We start from the raw sequence: 12,564 nt of genomic DNA on the forward strand, positions 1-12,564 counted from the left end.
TTTATAAGTACGTGCTAGTAGCTTTTATATTTAATTTGTTTTATAGTGTGATAATAGCCAATATATTTGTTGGTAGATTTAACTATTTTATGATCACATTTAGTATATATGTCTGATTTATTAAAAAAATAAATTATTAAAATCGATTAATAACTATTTTAGAGTTAATCCAATTAACACTAGATTAAAAAAAATAATAAATAACATATTACTTTTTTTATTAATCAAATTATTATAATTTAAATTAATTTTAAAAAAATAATTTAAAATTATAATTTCAATCTTATCACATACATAGATAATTACACTTATTATCTATTTAAAAATAATATTTTAAATAATATTATTCAAATAATATTTATTTTATCAAAATCAATTTTAACATAGAGTTATCAAACATAAATTACATTAATACAAACTTAATTCTATTCGAAATCAAACACTTTTATTCAATTGATTAACCATAATTTAAACACACACTAATAAGTCAGATTACACGTGAGAAAGCAAACGATGGAGTGAGAAAAACGTGAAAAATAAAACTGTAATAATTAACAAGAACGCAAGGGAAGAAGGATTACGATGGGATGTTGCTGCTTAATAGAAAACAAAGTCCAACGCAAAAAATCAAATCAGAATATCAGATGAAAGAAACTCATGAAATCCAACATCTTTCTTATATCACTTACTGTTAACAAGTCTCTTTATATAAGAACCTTAACTAACAACCACCTCATCCTCACACACACATACACACTCTCTCCCTCTCTGGATTTTTATGGCAAATTGAGCGAAAAACCTTTCTTACTTTCTCACTCACACTCTCTCTCCAACCAATTCGCGATGGAATCGCCGTCGCCCCCATCTCCTCCGCCTTCCGACAACTCCGACGCAGATAAACGCCTCCGGGAAGCCGAGGAGCGCCTCCGCGACGCCATCCAGGAGCTCCAACGCCGCCAGCGACGCGCCGCCGCCCTCCACCACCACCAGCAACCCCCTTGCTCGCCGACGGCAGGTTTGCCTCCGTGCGATCACGGCCCCGACGAGTCGTGCATCGCCCACGCTATCGGTAACCTGTGCCAAACCTTCCTTCTCTCGTATGGCGTCAGGGTTGGCATCGGCATCCTCCTACGCGCCTTCAAGCTCGTTCGCGGCCAGTCTTACGCTTCCCTCCTCGATCTTAAGGTCCGTTAAATCTTGATTCTGATCATATCTAAGATTTCATGATCATGCATGAAATTAGGGTTTGAATTTCCGTTTTACATTGATGTATAGTCATGGGAGCGAACCTTTGATTCAATTTCATGTGGCTGGTGTTGTAATTGGATTCTTCGTTTGTATGTCAGTTTGATAAGAAGTCAGTATCTTCCCCCCGACTATTTTTTTAAGGATGGTTTGTGTTCTTGTGAATGAAAAAAATTAGGTGTTGAAATAATTGCACTTTCAAATTTCTTAGGTAATATTTAAGTGGGCTGGTTGAAGCTTTGTAGCTTTCAGTTGTTTTTAGGTAATATTTGTGTGGCAGGATGCAAAAATGGAGATATACTATGTTTGTCCATTTATGTGTTTTACATGCTGTACTTCAATGCAAATTGTAAAACATGATCATATGCATGTCTTTTTTGTTTCAGCAACTTGTTTCGGAAAAAGATCTAATAGTTAGGGAGGAAGCATGTCGCATTGGTCTACTTTTTGGTGGTTTCACTGGATCATATCATGGGCTTAGATGCTTGCTGCGGAAGTTGAGAAAGAAAGAGACGCCATGGAATGCGTAAGTTGCAGTAATGACAATGTTTTTTTGTAGCTTAGTTAGTTAACTCTTTTGAAGCTTTTCATTCTGCTGTATGTAAATGCTTGAATGTTATTTTGCGCCGTTGACATTTGCACACATTGCTTATTTATGACTTCGTTTAAGGGGATGATGGAGCAGAATTTTAGCAGGTTCGGTTGCTGGTTTTTCAATTCTAGCATTAAATGATTCAAGTAGGAGGCGTACACTAGCACTATATCTTTTGGCTAGGGTAGCCCAGGTATTTGAAGGCTTACATCAATTTATTTAACATTCTTATCATATTTCAAAATGATCTGAAGGCACCAGTCTTATCTTATACATACTATTATATATCAGTGTGCTTATAATTCTGCAAAATCCAAGAACAAGTTCCACCTTTGGGGAAGTCATTGGAGACATGGAGATACTTTGCTCTTTGCCCTATCTTGTGCACAGGTATTCAAATCTTTCAAGATTTTGAAGAACACCAAGAAGTCAATACATAAAGTATCTGACTAAAAATCTGTTACTTCTCGTCTATTGTCATGTTAAATCGGGTTCCTATGATGATTTTGTCAATCAAAATTGATTTTAGGTTATGTATGGCTTCGTCATGCGTCCTGAGAGCTTGCCAAAATCCTATCAGGACTTTATTCAGAAGACCGGGCCTGTTGCAGCACCTGTATACAAGGCTATAAGGGAAAACTGTAGAGGTCAGGCAGTTGACGTTGCTTCACTGCATGCTTACTTATCCCGCGTAGGAAAATCTGAGTACATAAAGTTAGAAGAATTTCCCTCCATTATTCCCTGTTCTATCATCCATCCTGGAACAAATTCATGTTTAGCTCATCAAGCAAAGGCAACATCAGCAACGTTTAAAAAAACTTTTCCACTTTACTTCTCTTTGACATTTGTGCCATTTGTTGTTCTGCGCCTACATAAGGTATTTCTTACCAAACTTACAAAATAACATATTTAACTTTTGTCATTGACATTTTTATTTGGGGCATTCTCTTTCTCATGATGAAGATTTTGTTTTCAGTTCACTGATGCGCCTTTCCGCACTTTCTGGTTTGCCATTAAAGGCGCTGTTCGCTCCACATCCTTTTTATCTGCTTTTGTTGGAATTTATCAGGTGTATGTTTGTTATTATTCTTGTTGGTTTCTAATGGGCAAATGTGATATTCTTCTTGTTCCTAAAGTATTTTTTGGTTTTCCAGGCAGTTGTGTGTTTATATAGGAAAGTTGCATCAAAAGATCACAAGATGTTATATTGGATATCAGGTGGAATAGCTGCACTATCAGTGCTATTGGAGAAAAAAGAGAGGCGCCGCGAACTAGCTTTATATGTTCTTCCCCGAGCTGTAGATTCATTATGGTATATCTTGGTTAACAGGCACCTGCTTCCAGATATCAGGAATGCTGAGGTATGCCTCAAGTTACTTCACACTGAATTGTTATGAAACTCAATTTTGCTTTTGAGGCCTTATGGTATTTGTCTTAGTTTGAGTGTCCATCTAGGTAATCAGACGATGTACGAACTTTATTTAAGGGAATTTAAGAAATGAAAAACAAGAATTAACAAAAGGGTGACCTGGTGCATGAGGTTGAGGACATAAAACTGTGTCTTGGATTTTGAACCTCCGACCCTTAGGCTTAGATTAGGGAACAAGGCAACAACCTAAGTTACCTAACCATTGTATCATGTCTAACTCTTAGGAACTAAAAATGTAATTAAGGGAATTCTCTATCCATGGCTAAACCACTCATTTATGTATGACATAATTAATCCCTTTCTGATGCATGTTTTTGTCATTTTTGGGGTTATATGACCCATTATGTTAAGAGGATTGAAATTTTCTCTTTTGTTTTATGTTTTCAACTGGTACAGGTCTTCTTATTTTCTCTCTGCATGGGAGGGATCATGTATTACTTGGAATATGAACCAGAAACTATGGCCCCTTTTCTTAGGGGTCTGATCCACCGCTTTCTCGCCAGTAGAATTAGCAATCCAAGCCCACCTCCTAATCCAACATACCTGCAAAAGCTTGATAGCTTTACGAAGACAAAATTACAAGAGAGAAGAGAAATTGAACTTCCAGAAAAGTACAATCTCGAGTCTATTCCTGGCCTTTGATTCATACTTTTATATTTTGAGGGGCGCAGTTGGAAGGAACTGCCTTCTTGAACTCATCGGTTTTAGGTTATAGGATATTTGTATTCGATCATTTTAAGCTACTAATTTTTGGATTTAAAGGAAATGAGTATTTATTCAGCCATTGGTTTCCCCATTTCTTTCTTCTTTAAAAAAGAACTAGTGAAGGTTCTCTCACTGCTTTGGCCTATGGTGTTTTAAGAATTATATTAGTATTATGTTCCATGTTCTATTTTAATTGTAAAGATCTAATATGGGGGAAAACTGAAGTACTATCTGATTTTAGTTTCCAACTTTATGTTCTATGTCTACCAGCAAGAGTAGAAAGAACTCACCCGGTGAAAACTGATCATTGACAATCTACTAAAAGTTTATGTTTCTTATCCGGCATCTGTCTCTCTCTTTCCCATTCAATATACAAAACATCAAGCTAGAAAACATTTCATATTTTCTTAAGATGTCATCCTCTAAGTCAGTATAATTTTAAATTGAAACAAAATGCGTCATCGTAATCCAGGATGTGGAGCAATAATCCAATATATTTAAACTAAATTAAACTCTTTTAAAATGCGGAGATTGATAAAATGAAAAAGTATATTAATCATCTTTGAATTAAAATAAAAGAGAATCATAAAATGAAAGTGATAAATTTAATAGTAATTAATTTTTAATTTTTATTAATTTTTTTACTTTAGATAATCTAAATTCATTTGAACCTATTCCATAATATTTTTTTGTCAATTATTTTACTCTAAAGGATCCAAATTCATGAACCTATTCCATAATAATTTTTGTCTAATAATAACTTTTGATACATTAATAATTAGCAGTTTGGAGAAGTTAAAAACAATTTATTTCAGAATTCATAACATGTACGCATTGTAAATATGAAGAGATCTAAACTGATAAGTAACGAAAGTAATTGGTCCATAACATAGAAATTGGCAAAATTTTAACCTTACATTATATAAGTTAAAATAGCACATCTATATACATATTTCACCAAAGTTGGATGCAGCCTAGGAAATATATTATACAAGGTTGAGGACTAGCTTGGGCTTCCAATACTCACGGATACATTACAATGGGGCCGGAAAAGGGGAAATAAAAGATAGCACTTCTAAATTTTTTACAATGATTTGTATTGTTCAATAAGATGGGACGCATGGAGCTTTGACGTAGGGGTCACCGTGCAACCTAGTTTTTTCAAATAAGAAATCTGCCAAACAAATAATATCTTTATTACATCCCTAAGATTTCAGATCTCTCCTCTATCATGCAAGTTGCAATTTAAAAAGTGAAATGTAGTATGTGAACCGTTGATAAAAAATCTGGGGTTGTATTTAACAAAACAAAACAAAAAAATATGGGGATAAATTAATAGGTAGTGAACGGTTTAGAAAATGTTTTTATTCTCTCAAATGTCCACTGTAGAGGAACCAGGTTAAGATTATATTGCCCAATTATACTCATAAAAACAAGGCAAAAGCGTATGAAATTCAGAATGAACAACTTATTAGAATTGCACACACAAACAGACTTTATATTTTTATAAACTTTCTCAAGGTGAATATCTTTATATTTTGTCATTCATTAAAATAATGTACCAGAAATAACGGACATGAGAAGATTAATATGTCCATTCACCAAAAAGTTTCTACCTGTTTACCAGTTGGTGCTGCCGAACCCATCGCATTCTCAATCTTCTGCTTCAAGAAATGTTCCTGAAAAATACAAAATATACTCAGACCTCACACTTCAATATCAGAAACAACGTGAAAATTCATGGCTTGATATTTTATATTAGGGTATCAAAATCAACTCTAGTTTTTGTGTAAACCACCCTGTAATATAGGAAAATAAATAGGAAGGGTTTGAATAATTTGGTTAAGTATTCTTGAAAGTACCAATTTTTTTTTTGAAAAAAATGTCTCTGCCATTATTGTAGAAATGAAGCCCATGTCTGGCTTCAGCAACTTCAAAAGGCACTTACATGTTGAGCATACTGAAATGCCTCCTCAGAGCATAAACACAACTTTAGTTTATTCAACAAATCCTGACCAAAAAAATAAAAATAAAAAGGAAATGAGAAACAGATATCAAAAGATATTGACAGCATAGCCAGTTATCTCACAAGCTTGAACACAACAATGGAGGTAGTGAGAATAATATATGACAGACTTCTGTAGCCTTAGGCAAGTATTTTGCATGATAAAAGGGATTTAGATAAATATTTTTTTTTTGAAGATGAGCATATAAACCCAAACAACCCCTTCATCTTAAGTAATTACCGATATCAATTCCAATTGCGGTATTGGAAATGTATAGCAGATCCTGAATATAAATATAAGCTCGTCCTCTCAAAAGTAAAAGTAAATGTCAAACAAAAATGAATGCCATACCACATGATTAAACATGTGAAACAAATATGTAAGATAGAGTGATAGCCTGATAGGCAGTAAAAAACAAGCAGTGTAAAATTATAGTTCTTGCCAGACCTTGTGTTTGTTTCTCTTATCTCTAAGGCGTTCCTCAATTACAAAACCAACCTGTATATACAGTAGCAGAACTGACTTTAGTTGCCAAACAAGGTTATTTATATTTGTCATGTGTGCATTTAAGAGAATTCCAGAAATTCATAAGGCACCATCCCTGAAATTACATCATTTACCGATTCTCATATTATATCCAAGCTAGAACTTTGGTAAAAAGAAATTATTCATGCTATAATAATCATCGCAGAGATGGCCTTAACAATATTCAAAGTGCTGTTCCAATAGATCAACTGGAAACAATTTATATTAGGTTGATTATTTTTGAGAAACAAATCACAAGTTGAAAATAATTACTTAAATCTTTCAGATGGAAAATCTCAGCTCTGGAAAACATAAAATTCTGCGCGCACGCGTGTACCCCGCATTATAATCACCTTGTCAAGCAATCTCTTTTGATCTTGAAATGCTTTCTTCTTGGCCCATTTATGGAATAAATGGGAAACAACAGATCTGTCCTCAACATTGAATCTGTGGAACATAACATGAGATTAACAAAACTAGTTTTTCAAAATCAATTACTGCTTATATACGCAAGAGATGATGGTATAATATAACTTCATAATATGGAAGAGGAACCTTCTTAAGAAAGTATTCCCATTGTTTGCCTCTTCAAATTCTGCAAGCTCATTGGAAGACTCGGTAATATGACTATTGAGTAAGTCATTAGGCATGGGGACCACCTCTTCTTCAAACTGTTGCTCTTTTAGCAGCTCATTGGCATTAAGCTTGGTATTTTCCTTTTGAACAGCTTCTTGCTTTAGTTGTACTTGTATATTCATTTCGCCCTACAAAAGTATGTAATACTATTCATTGAGGGCATAATTATATATTGATGTGATGCAACAGGGAATTGCAAGATTTAGAGGGAAAAATAATTCCTGTGACGATAAATAATGACTCTAAACCACATCCAAAGCTTGATAAACAGTCACAATAGTTTGCATGATGTACCTGAACCTCTAAAAGATGATTGGGGATTTCTCTCAGAAATCGTGAAGGTTGAAGCATCTGTGAAGAGAGAAAATTAGACAACTCGGAAAAAGAAGAAAAAAAAAGGGGAATTTTTTGGCAACATATAACAAACGTCTTTCTTCCTTAAAACCATTTGAGAATCATAAACAATTTAGTAAAGGACAGGAATAAGTGCATAATTCATCCAATTATCAAGCAATAAGAATTTACCTCAACTAATGCCCCTGTCTCCTTTATAATGCCTTTGTAATCATGTAGTAGAGGAATCTCAGATTCATTTACCTATTTTACATAACAAATCATCAGCAATGACTAAGTGCTGAGAAGACGAATCTACCTTGTAAACTGCAAAACCTTTTCGCTGTGAATCAATATTTGATTAATGCACCTTAACTATGAAGACAACATCCCACTCTAAACCTTTTGCCTGTGCAGGTCAAAGAAGATTAAACATGGATTACTTTGGAGCATAATACCAATTCTCACAAACTATTTTATGTAGGTACCTGATGAATGGTTGTCAATGTCACAGAATTTTCATTATCCTTCCTCCGAGCACGAAAGTTCTCTGTTTCGCGCTCAAATAAAAAATCTAGGAATGCCTTCAGCATAAAACTGCAGCCTTTGTCTTCTGATATTTCCCTTTCCTCTTTTATCTCGAGAAATTTAGTAGACAAAAACTCAGAGACATCATCCAGCAAGTATTGACGAACCTGAATAAAGGAGCAATTCAAGCAATGTATGAAGAAAACTGGGTAAGAATGTCTAAGTGAGAAGCAAAGTAGAACAAAGTAGAGAAGAGGGCTATGCATAACTTTGTAGAGAAAGTGTGTTACCTAGAAATGCAAAGATATATAAACATTATTGACTACTAAAATACTATTTCAGCATATATAAATACAACAACATTTTCCCAACTACAAAATGATAGTTGATCCTGAACTTATTCTTGCATCAAATACTTACAGATCTGATATCGTAGTCTTCATTCAGCAATGTCCCTCCATCAACATCAACACTTGCCCGTTTCTCCAGAAGGTATTTCTAAATTCAAAGCATACGGAATAGTGACCTCATATTTCTAACTTGAAAATCATGATGTTATACAATATTATAATTAGGTTCTACTACATTGCTCAAGGATATATGGTCAAGTGACTAGCATCCTTTCCCCGTTGAGCTAGCTTTAGGAGTGGAACTACCCACAATCTTAAGATGGTGTCAAAGTATATCCTATGATTAAATTGGACAACCAACAGATATCTAACCCTGCAAAGATAATCTAGCATCCTTCCTCCCTGATCTAGCATTATTCAAGAGGGGTTAGAGACACTATGTATGAGATGTTATCTTAAGTTTTTTTCCCCCAATGAAAAGCTATAAATCAATTTTTATAAAGAACTTTAAATTTAACATTATTTACATTCCAACAAAATACATGAATATAGTTAAAAACAAAAAAGAACAAGTTCAAACAACTAAAAATCAGGAGATTGCACCACTTTAAGAAAATAATAACAATAATCACATGTCAAGAAAATGATTCCATCTGTCTGGTAAGACGAACCTCGGGTATCAAGTCTGCCACACTAGTTATGATAGCTGAGATTGATTTTTCCTGTCATCAAATAGCCAAGGCATCCATTCAAGTGAGAAATTTATATTATGAAAGGTGAAAGTCAAATAATCATTGGATCATGAAGGAACGTTAATCACTCAGAAGCCATGTGACATTTCTAAGGGGTCAGATGATAGTAAGGAAGAGATGAAAAATAATTAGAGAACAAAGAATGCTCTCTTACAAAGTAAAAGTGAAAACTATGAGAAGAAGAAAGGTACAAAAACAACAATCCCACAATTTCTTCACTTTGTAGACTAATAAATGTTAGTACCAACAAAATTCGAACATCAATATATTAGATCACAGATAATAGTTTATAGAGAACATTTACCCTGAGAACAAGTTTCGATATCATCTCTAGAGTAGTCAGAACCTTCCTTCCATGGGTAAGCTCACTCCTATAATCAGTGAGAGCTCCAAAAGTCGTTATACCAAGATTACCAACTAGTGTTCAAGACTATACAATGGAACAAGAATGCAAAAAACACATGTATATGAGTAATTTTTTTTCCCCAAACCTTTTAAAGGTACCAGAAATCTTTGCACTAAATATGTCACTAGCAGCTAATATGAAACTGCATTTTCTAATAGTTGAAATCTTGTTGATATGATCAATCACCTGCAAATAGAAAAATTAATTGGAACTACATGCTGAAAGGATTTCCATAAACTGAAGAAAATATAGAAACCAACCAAAAGTATATGCTCTCTTAAGCATGTTAAGACTACAAATCTTTATAAAACTTGTACCCTCTTTTTTTGATCTTTCTCAAATTGCAGTAAAGCCTTAAAGACACGGATATATGAGCTATCATCACAATCAGGCAGTGCTGTTCTAAGCATGGCAATAATAGTTCTCACGACCTGTTATAAGAGAGGAAAATTTAACAATTTATGACATGCATGCAAAGAAAAAGAGGCAATAATTCACAAATTATGTAGTTATTATATCATAAACATAAAATTTTCAAGATCTTAAGAATATAGAAATTGAGTGTACCCCATATAGGGATCATCCAGTCAATTTTCAATGTACACTTGTTTAGATTTTAGACAGCAAGGAAAACATAATATGTAAGTCCATCACATTCCATTGAATTATATACCAGTTAAATGGTGCAGCCAATTTTGGAAGTTCATTGATTTCTTAGCACAGATTGGGAAATATAGGTGGGATGAAGCATATGTAATTGTTGATAATCTCAACCTAAATTATCATGTTATCTGTTACTACATTTTGGATTGAATAGTATTCAAAGCACAAATCACTTACATATTAACAATTGTAAACTAGCAAGCATCATCATTTTTACTTCAAATGGAAAAAAAGAAGACCTTTTTTCTGTAAAAAGCCACCCCATGAATGTTAAATGGTATTTTCCTATCACGAAACGCAATTTGAAAGGCTTTTCCTGATATCTGAAACAGAAAGAAACAGTACGAAAGACCATTCCTTCAGTCAAATGTAGGGTAATTACTTTTGCACAAAGTTACAATAGCAAGCAACAACAACCTCACCTGCCTACGGTAAAGAATCGCAATGTTACCAAAAGAACAGGTAGTTTCTGAATGACTAGATGAAATTTCTATAATTTTGTCAGCAACAAATGCACATTGTGCATCCTCATTGTTACACTCCTTTACAACTATCTGCATATTATTATCAAAGTTGTTTTGCCATATCAACAAGAAATCACTATAAACTATAAAGCATACTTTACAAAACAGCGCATAGCAAGGCATAAGTACCTTGGATCCAGAAGAGTTATCAGTAAGAACATTCTTTAATTGACATCGCTTAGCATTATTTCGAATAAGAGAAGATGCAGCTTCTACAATGCAGCGTGTGGACCGGTAGTTTTTGTTAAGCCTAATCTGAACTTAAAAAGGTAAGTTATGCAAGTTTGCTAGTGCAGACAATTAATAAGATTATCTCGTGTGCAATTTTCTGTCAATTTATACAGCATATCCAATTATGAGTAAACTGTAGTATAAAAACATGTCACAAGGACAACAGACACCTCTTTGAAGTTAGGAAAATCCTTGCGAAAGGACATAAATCCAGAAACATCAGCTCCATTGAAACTGAAAATGGACTGTCAAGCAAAAAAGACATTGGTTAGACCAGTAATTAGACAGGGAAAAATGTACAGATATGTGACCACCAACTTCTCAAACTTCTACAGGTATAAGAATAAAATATTTAAACCTGATCATCGTCACCGACAATTGTTATTTTATGATGGGAGGCCAGAATCCTCAGAAGTTTGTATTGCATGGTACTGGTATCTTGGAACTCATCAATAACAATGGCTTTCCATGAATCCTGACACTCTCTGAAAACTAATAAATAATTTAGATGAGCATAACGTTAGCACAACCAAATGTAACAAGTGAAGATATTTTAGTTAATTGTGTGTTTCAGAAAAGACTTACCTTCAGGAAAATCAGTGAGGAGCTTCACTGAACAGCTGATTAAGTCATGATAATCCAGAGCATTACAAGATTTTAATATGCTATTGTAATGCACAAGAATTTCAGCCTGATTAAAATCCAGGGCAAAGAATTAGAGTAGCTAAAGTAGAACAAGGGTCTGTGTCTGTGTGTGCATGCAACTGTCAGGAAAAAAAAAATTTTATTAGCTTACGCCTATCTCATTGCCCAGTTCGCAATAATCAGCAGAAGTTCTTCCCGAGGCTTTGGCCTGAAATGTTGTATTACATATGACCATGCCAAAATTTAACAAATTAACATATCAGCAGAATAAGAATTTTTTTTTTTTTTTCAAAGAGGAAGACCCTTATTCGTTCAGTGAAAAAATTAACGTGGCCTTGTAAAGGACAGTTTTAAAAGTTAAAGCCTAATCATGTAATAGAACCAAACAGCTGAACCTTCCGGCTCTTTAACCATATGTAGGATAAAATGTCCCAGGTCAAGAACTATCAAGTTTTTTGACAGACTTCTTTGTACAAGGCAGATTATACTAATGAATAATAGAACTATAAAAAGAACCACAAACCTGAGTCACAAACTTTTGCCATTTCTTTGCCTTATCCTTGAACTGTTTGGGTGTTAGTATGCCTTTGGACTCTTCACCAACCAACAATGCACCATCTTTTGACCTATTTTTTCCATTTTCTAATAATCGAATGGCCTCAATGACTGCATTTCGTTGTTGTCCCTGCCCATATATTAAGAATTCAGATGTACGACCTATCCTGCAATATAAATTTAGGAATTACTTGAGCAACATAGTAAAATCTGAAGTGCCATGTAACTTTTTAATATGTTTTCGTTAGTTTTTAATTCTTTTGTTCTACTTCTTCCTCCCCTTTCTCTAGCAAAATCATGGATGGATTATGAATAAAGACAGCTGCAATAATTGCCATTCAGATAGAAAGAAAAATCAACTCTAGTTCCAGTAAGTGAGAGAAAAATCTTCATCAGTCCATCAAATTCAGGGTAACATACTTTTCTGCATGTGAACGAC

The 12,564-nt window shown here is 34.1% G+C and overlaps 2 protein-coding genes and 1 long non-coding RNA gene across 3 annotated transcripts in view; 1 reads left to right on the forward strand and 2 right to left on the reverse strand.

Annotated features, from left to right (window-relative positions):
* Positions 1-601: 601 nt before the first annotated feature.
* LOC107466558 (uncharacterized) lies at positions 602-4,309 on the forward strand. The gene is made up of 8 exons (XM_016085545.3): positions 602-1,185; positions 1,632-1,771; positions 1,931-2,030; positions 2,129-2,227; positions 2,367-2,714; positions 2,814-2,906; positions 2,992-3,198; positions 3,663-4,309. The coding sequence occupies exons 1-8, from the start codon at positions 658-660 to the stop codon at positions 3,906-3,908; spliced, it is 1,761 nt and encodes a 586-aa protein (XP_015941031.1). The 5' UTR covers positions 602-657; the 3' UTR covers positions 3,909-4,309.
* Positions 4,310-4,834: 525 nt separating this feature from the next.
* Positions 4,835-5,821, reverse strand: LOC107466554 (uncharacterized). The gene is made up of 2 exons (XR_001587743.3): positions 5,588-5,821; positions 4,835-5,145 (listed from the first exon to the last, which is right to left on the reverse strand). It is a non-coding gene; the product is annotated as an uncharacterized LOC107466554 (long non-coding RNA).
* An 83-nt stretch (positions 5,822-5,904) lies between these two features.
* The window catches only part of LOC107466470 (ATP-dependent DNA helicase SRS2-like protein At4g25120), a gene marked incomplete at its 5' end in the record, with an annotated part of 6,990 nt that continues 330 nt past the window's right edge, over positions 5,905-12,564 (reverse strand). The window contains 23 exon segments of the mRNA XM_016085447.3: positions 5,905-5,982; positions 6,425-6,475; positions 6,856-6,949; positions 7,058-7,266; positions 7,433-7,548; positions 7,551-7,575; positions 7,664-7,735; positions 7,842-7,880; positions 7,960-8,166; positions 8,420-8,497; positions 9,021-9,071; positions 9,406-9,472; positions 9,593-9,693; positions 9,825-9,938; positions 10,410-10,493; positions 10,593-10,724; positions 10,824-10,949; positions 11,096-11,170; positions 11,284-11,417; positions 11,511-11,616; positions 11,722-11,778; positions 12,094-12,292; positions 12,546-12,564. The exon segment at positions 12,546-12,564 is cut by the window's right edge and continues 25 nt beyond it. Coding sequence (XP_015940933.1) covers positions 5,905-5,982; positions 6,425-6,475; positions 6,856-6,949; positions 7,058-7,266; positions 7,433-7,548; positions 7,551-7,575; positions 7,664-7,735; positions 7,842-7,880; positions 7,960-8,166; positions 8,420-8,497; positions 9,021-9,071; positions 9,406-9,472; positions 9,593-9,693; positions 9,825-9,938; positions 10,410-10,493; positions 10,593-10,724; positions 10,824-10,949; positions 11,096-11,170; positions 11,284-11,417; positions 11,511-11,616; positions 11,722-11,778; positions 12,094-12,292; positions 12,546-12,564 — 2,234 coding nt within the window.

Source organism: Arachis duranensis, chromosome 9 (genome assembly GCF_000817695.3).
Source record: "Arachis duranensis cultivar V14167 chromosome 9, aradu.V14167.gnm2.J7QH, whole genome shotgun sequence".
NCBI classification, from domain to species: Eukaryota; Viridiplantae; Streptophyta; class Magnoliopsida; order Fabales; family Fabaceae; genus Arachis; species Arachis duranensis.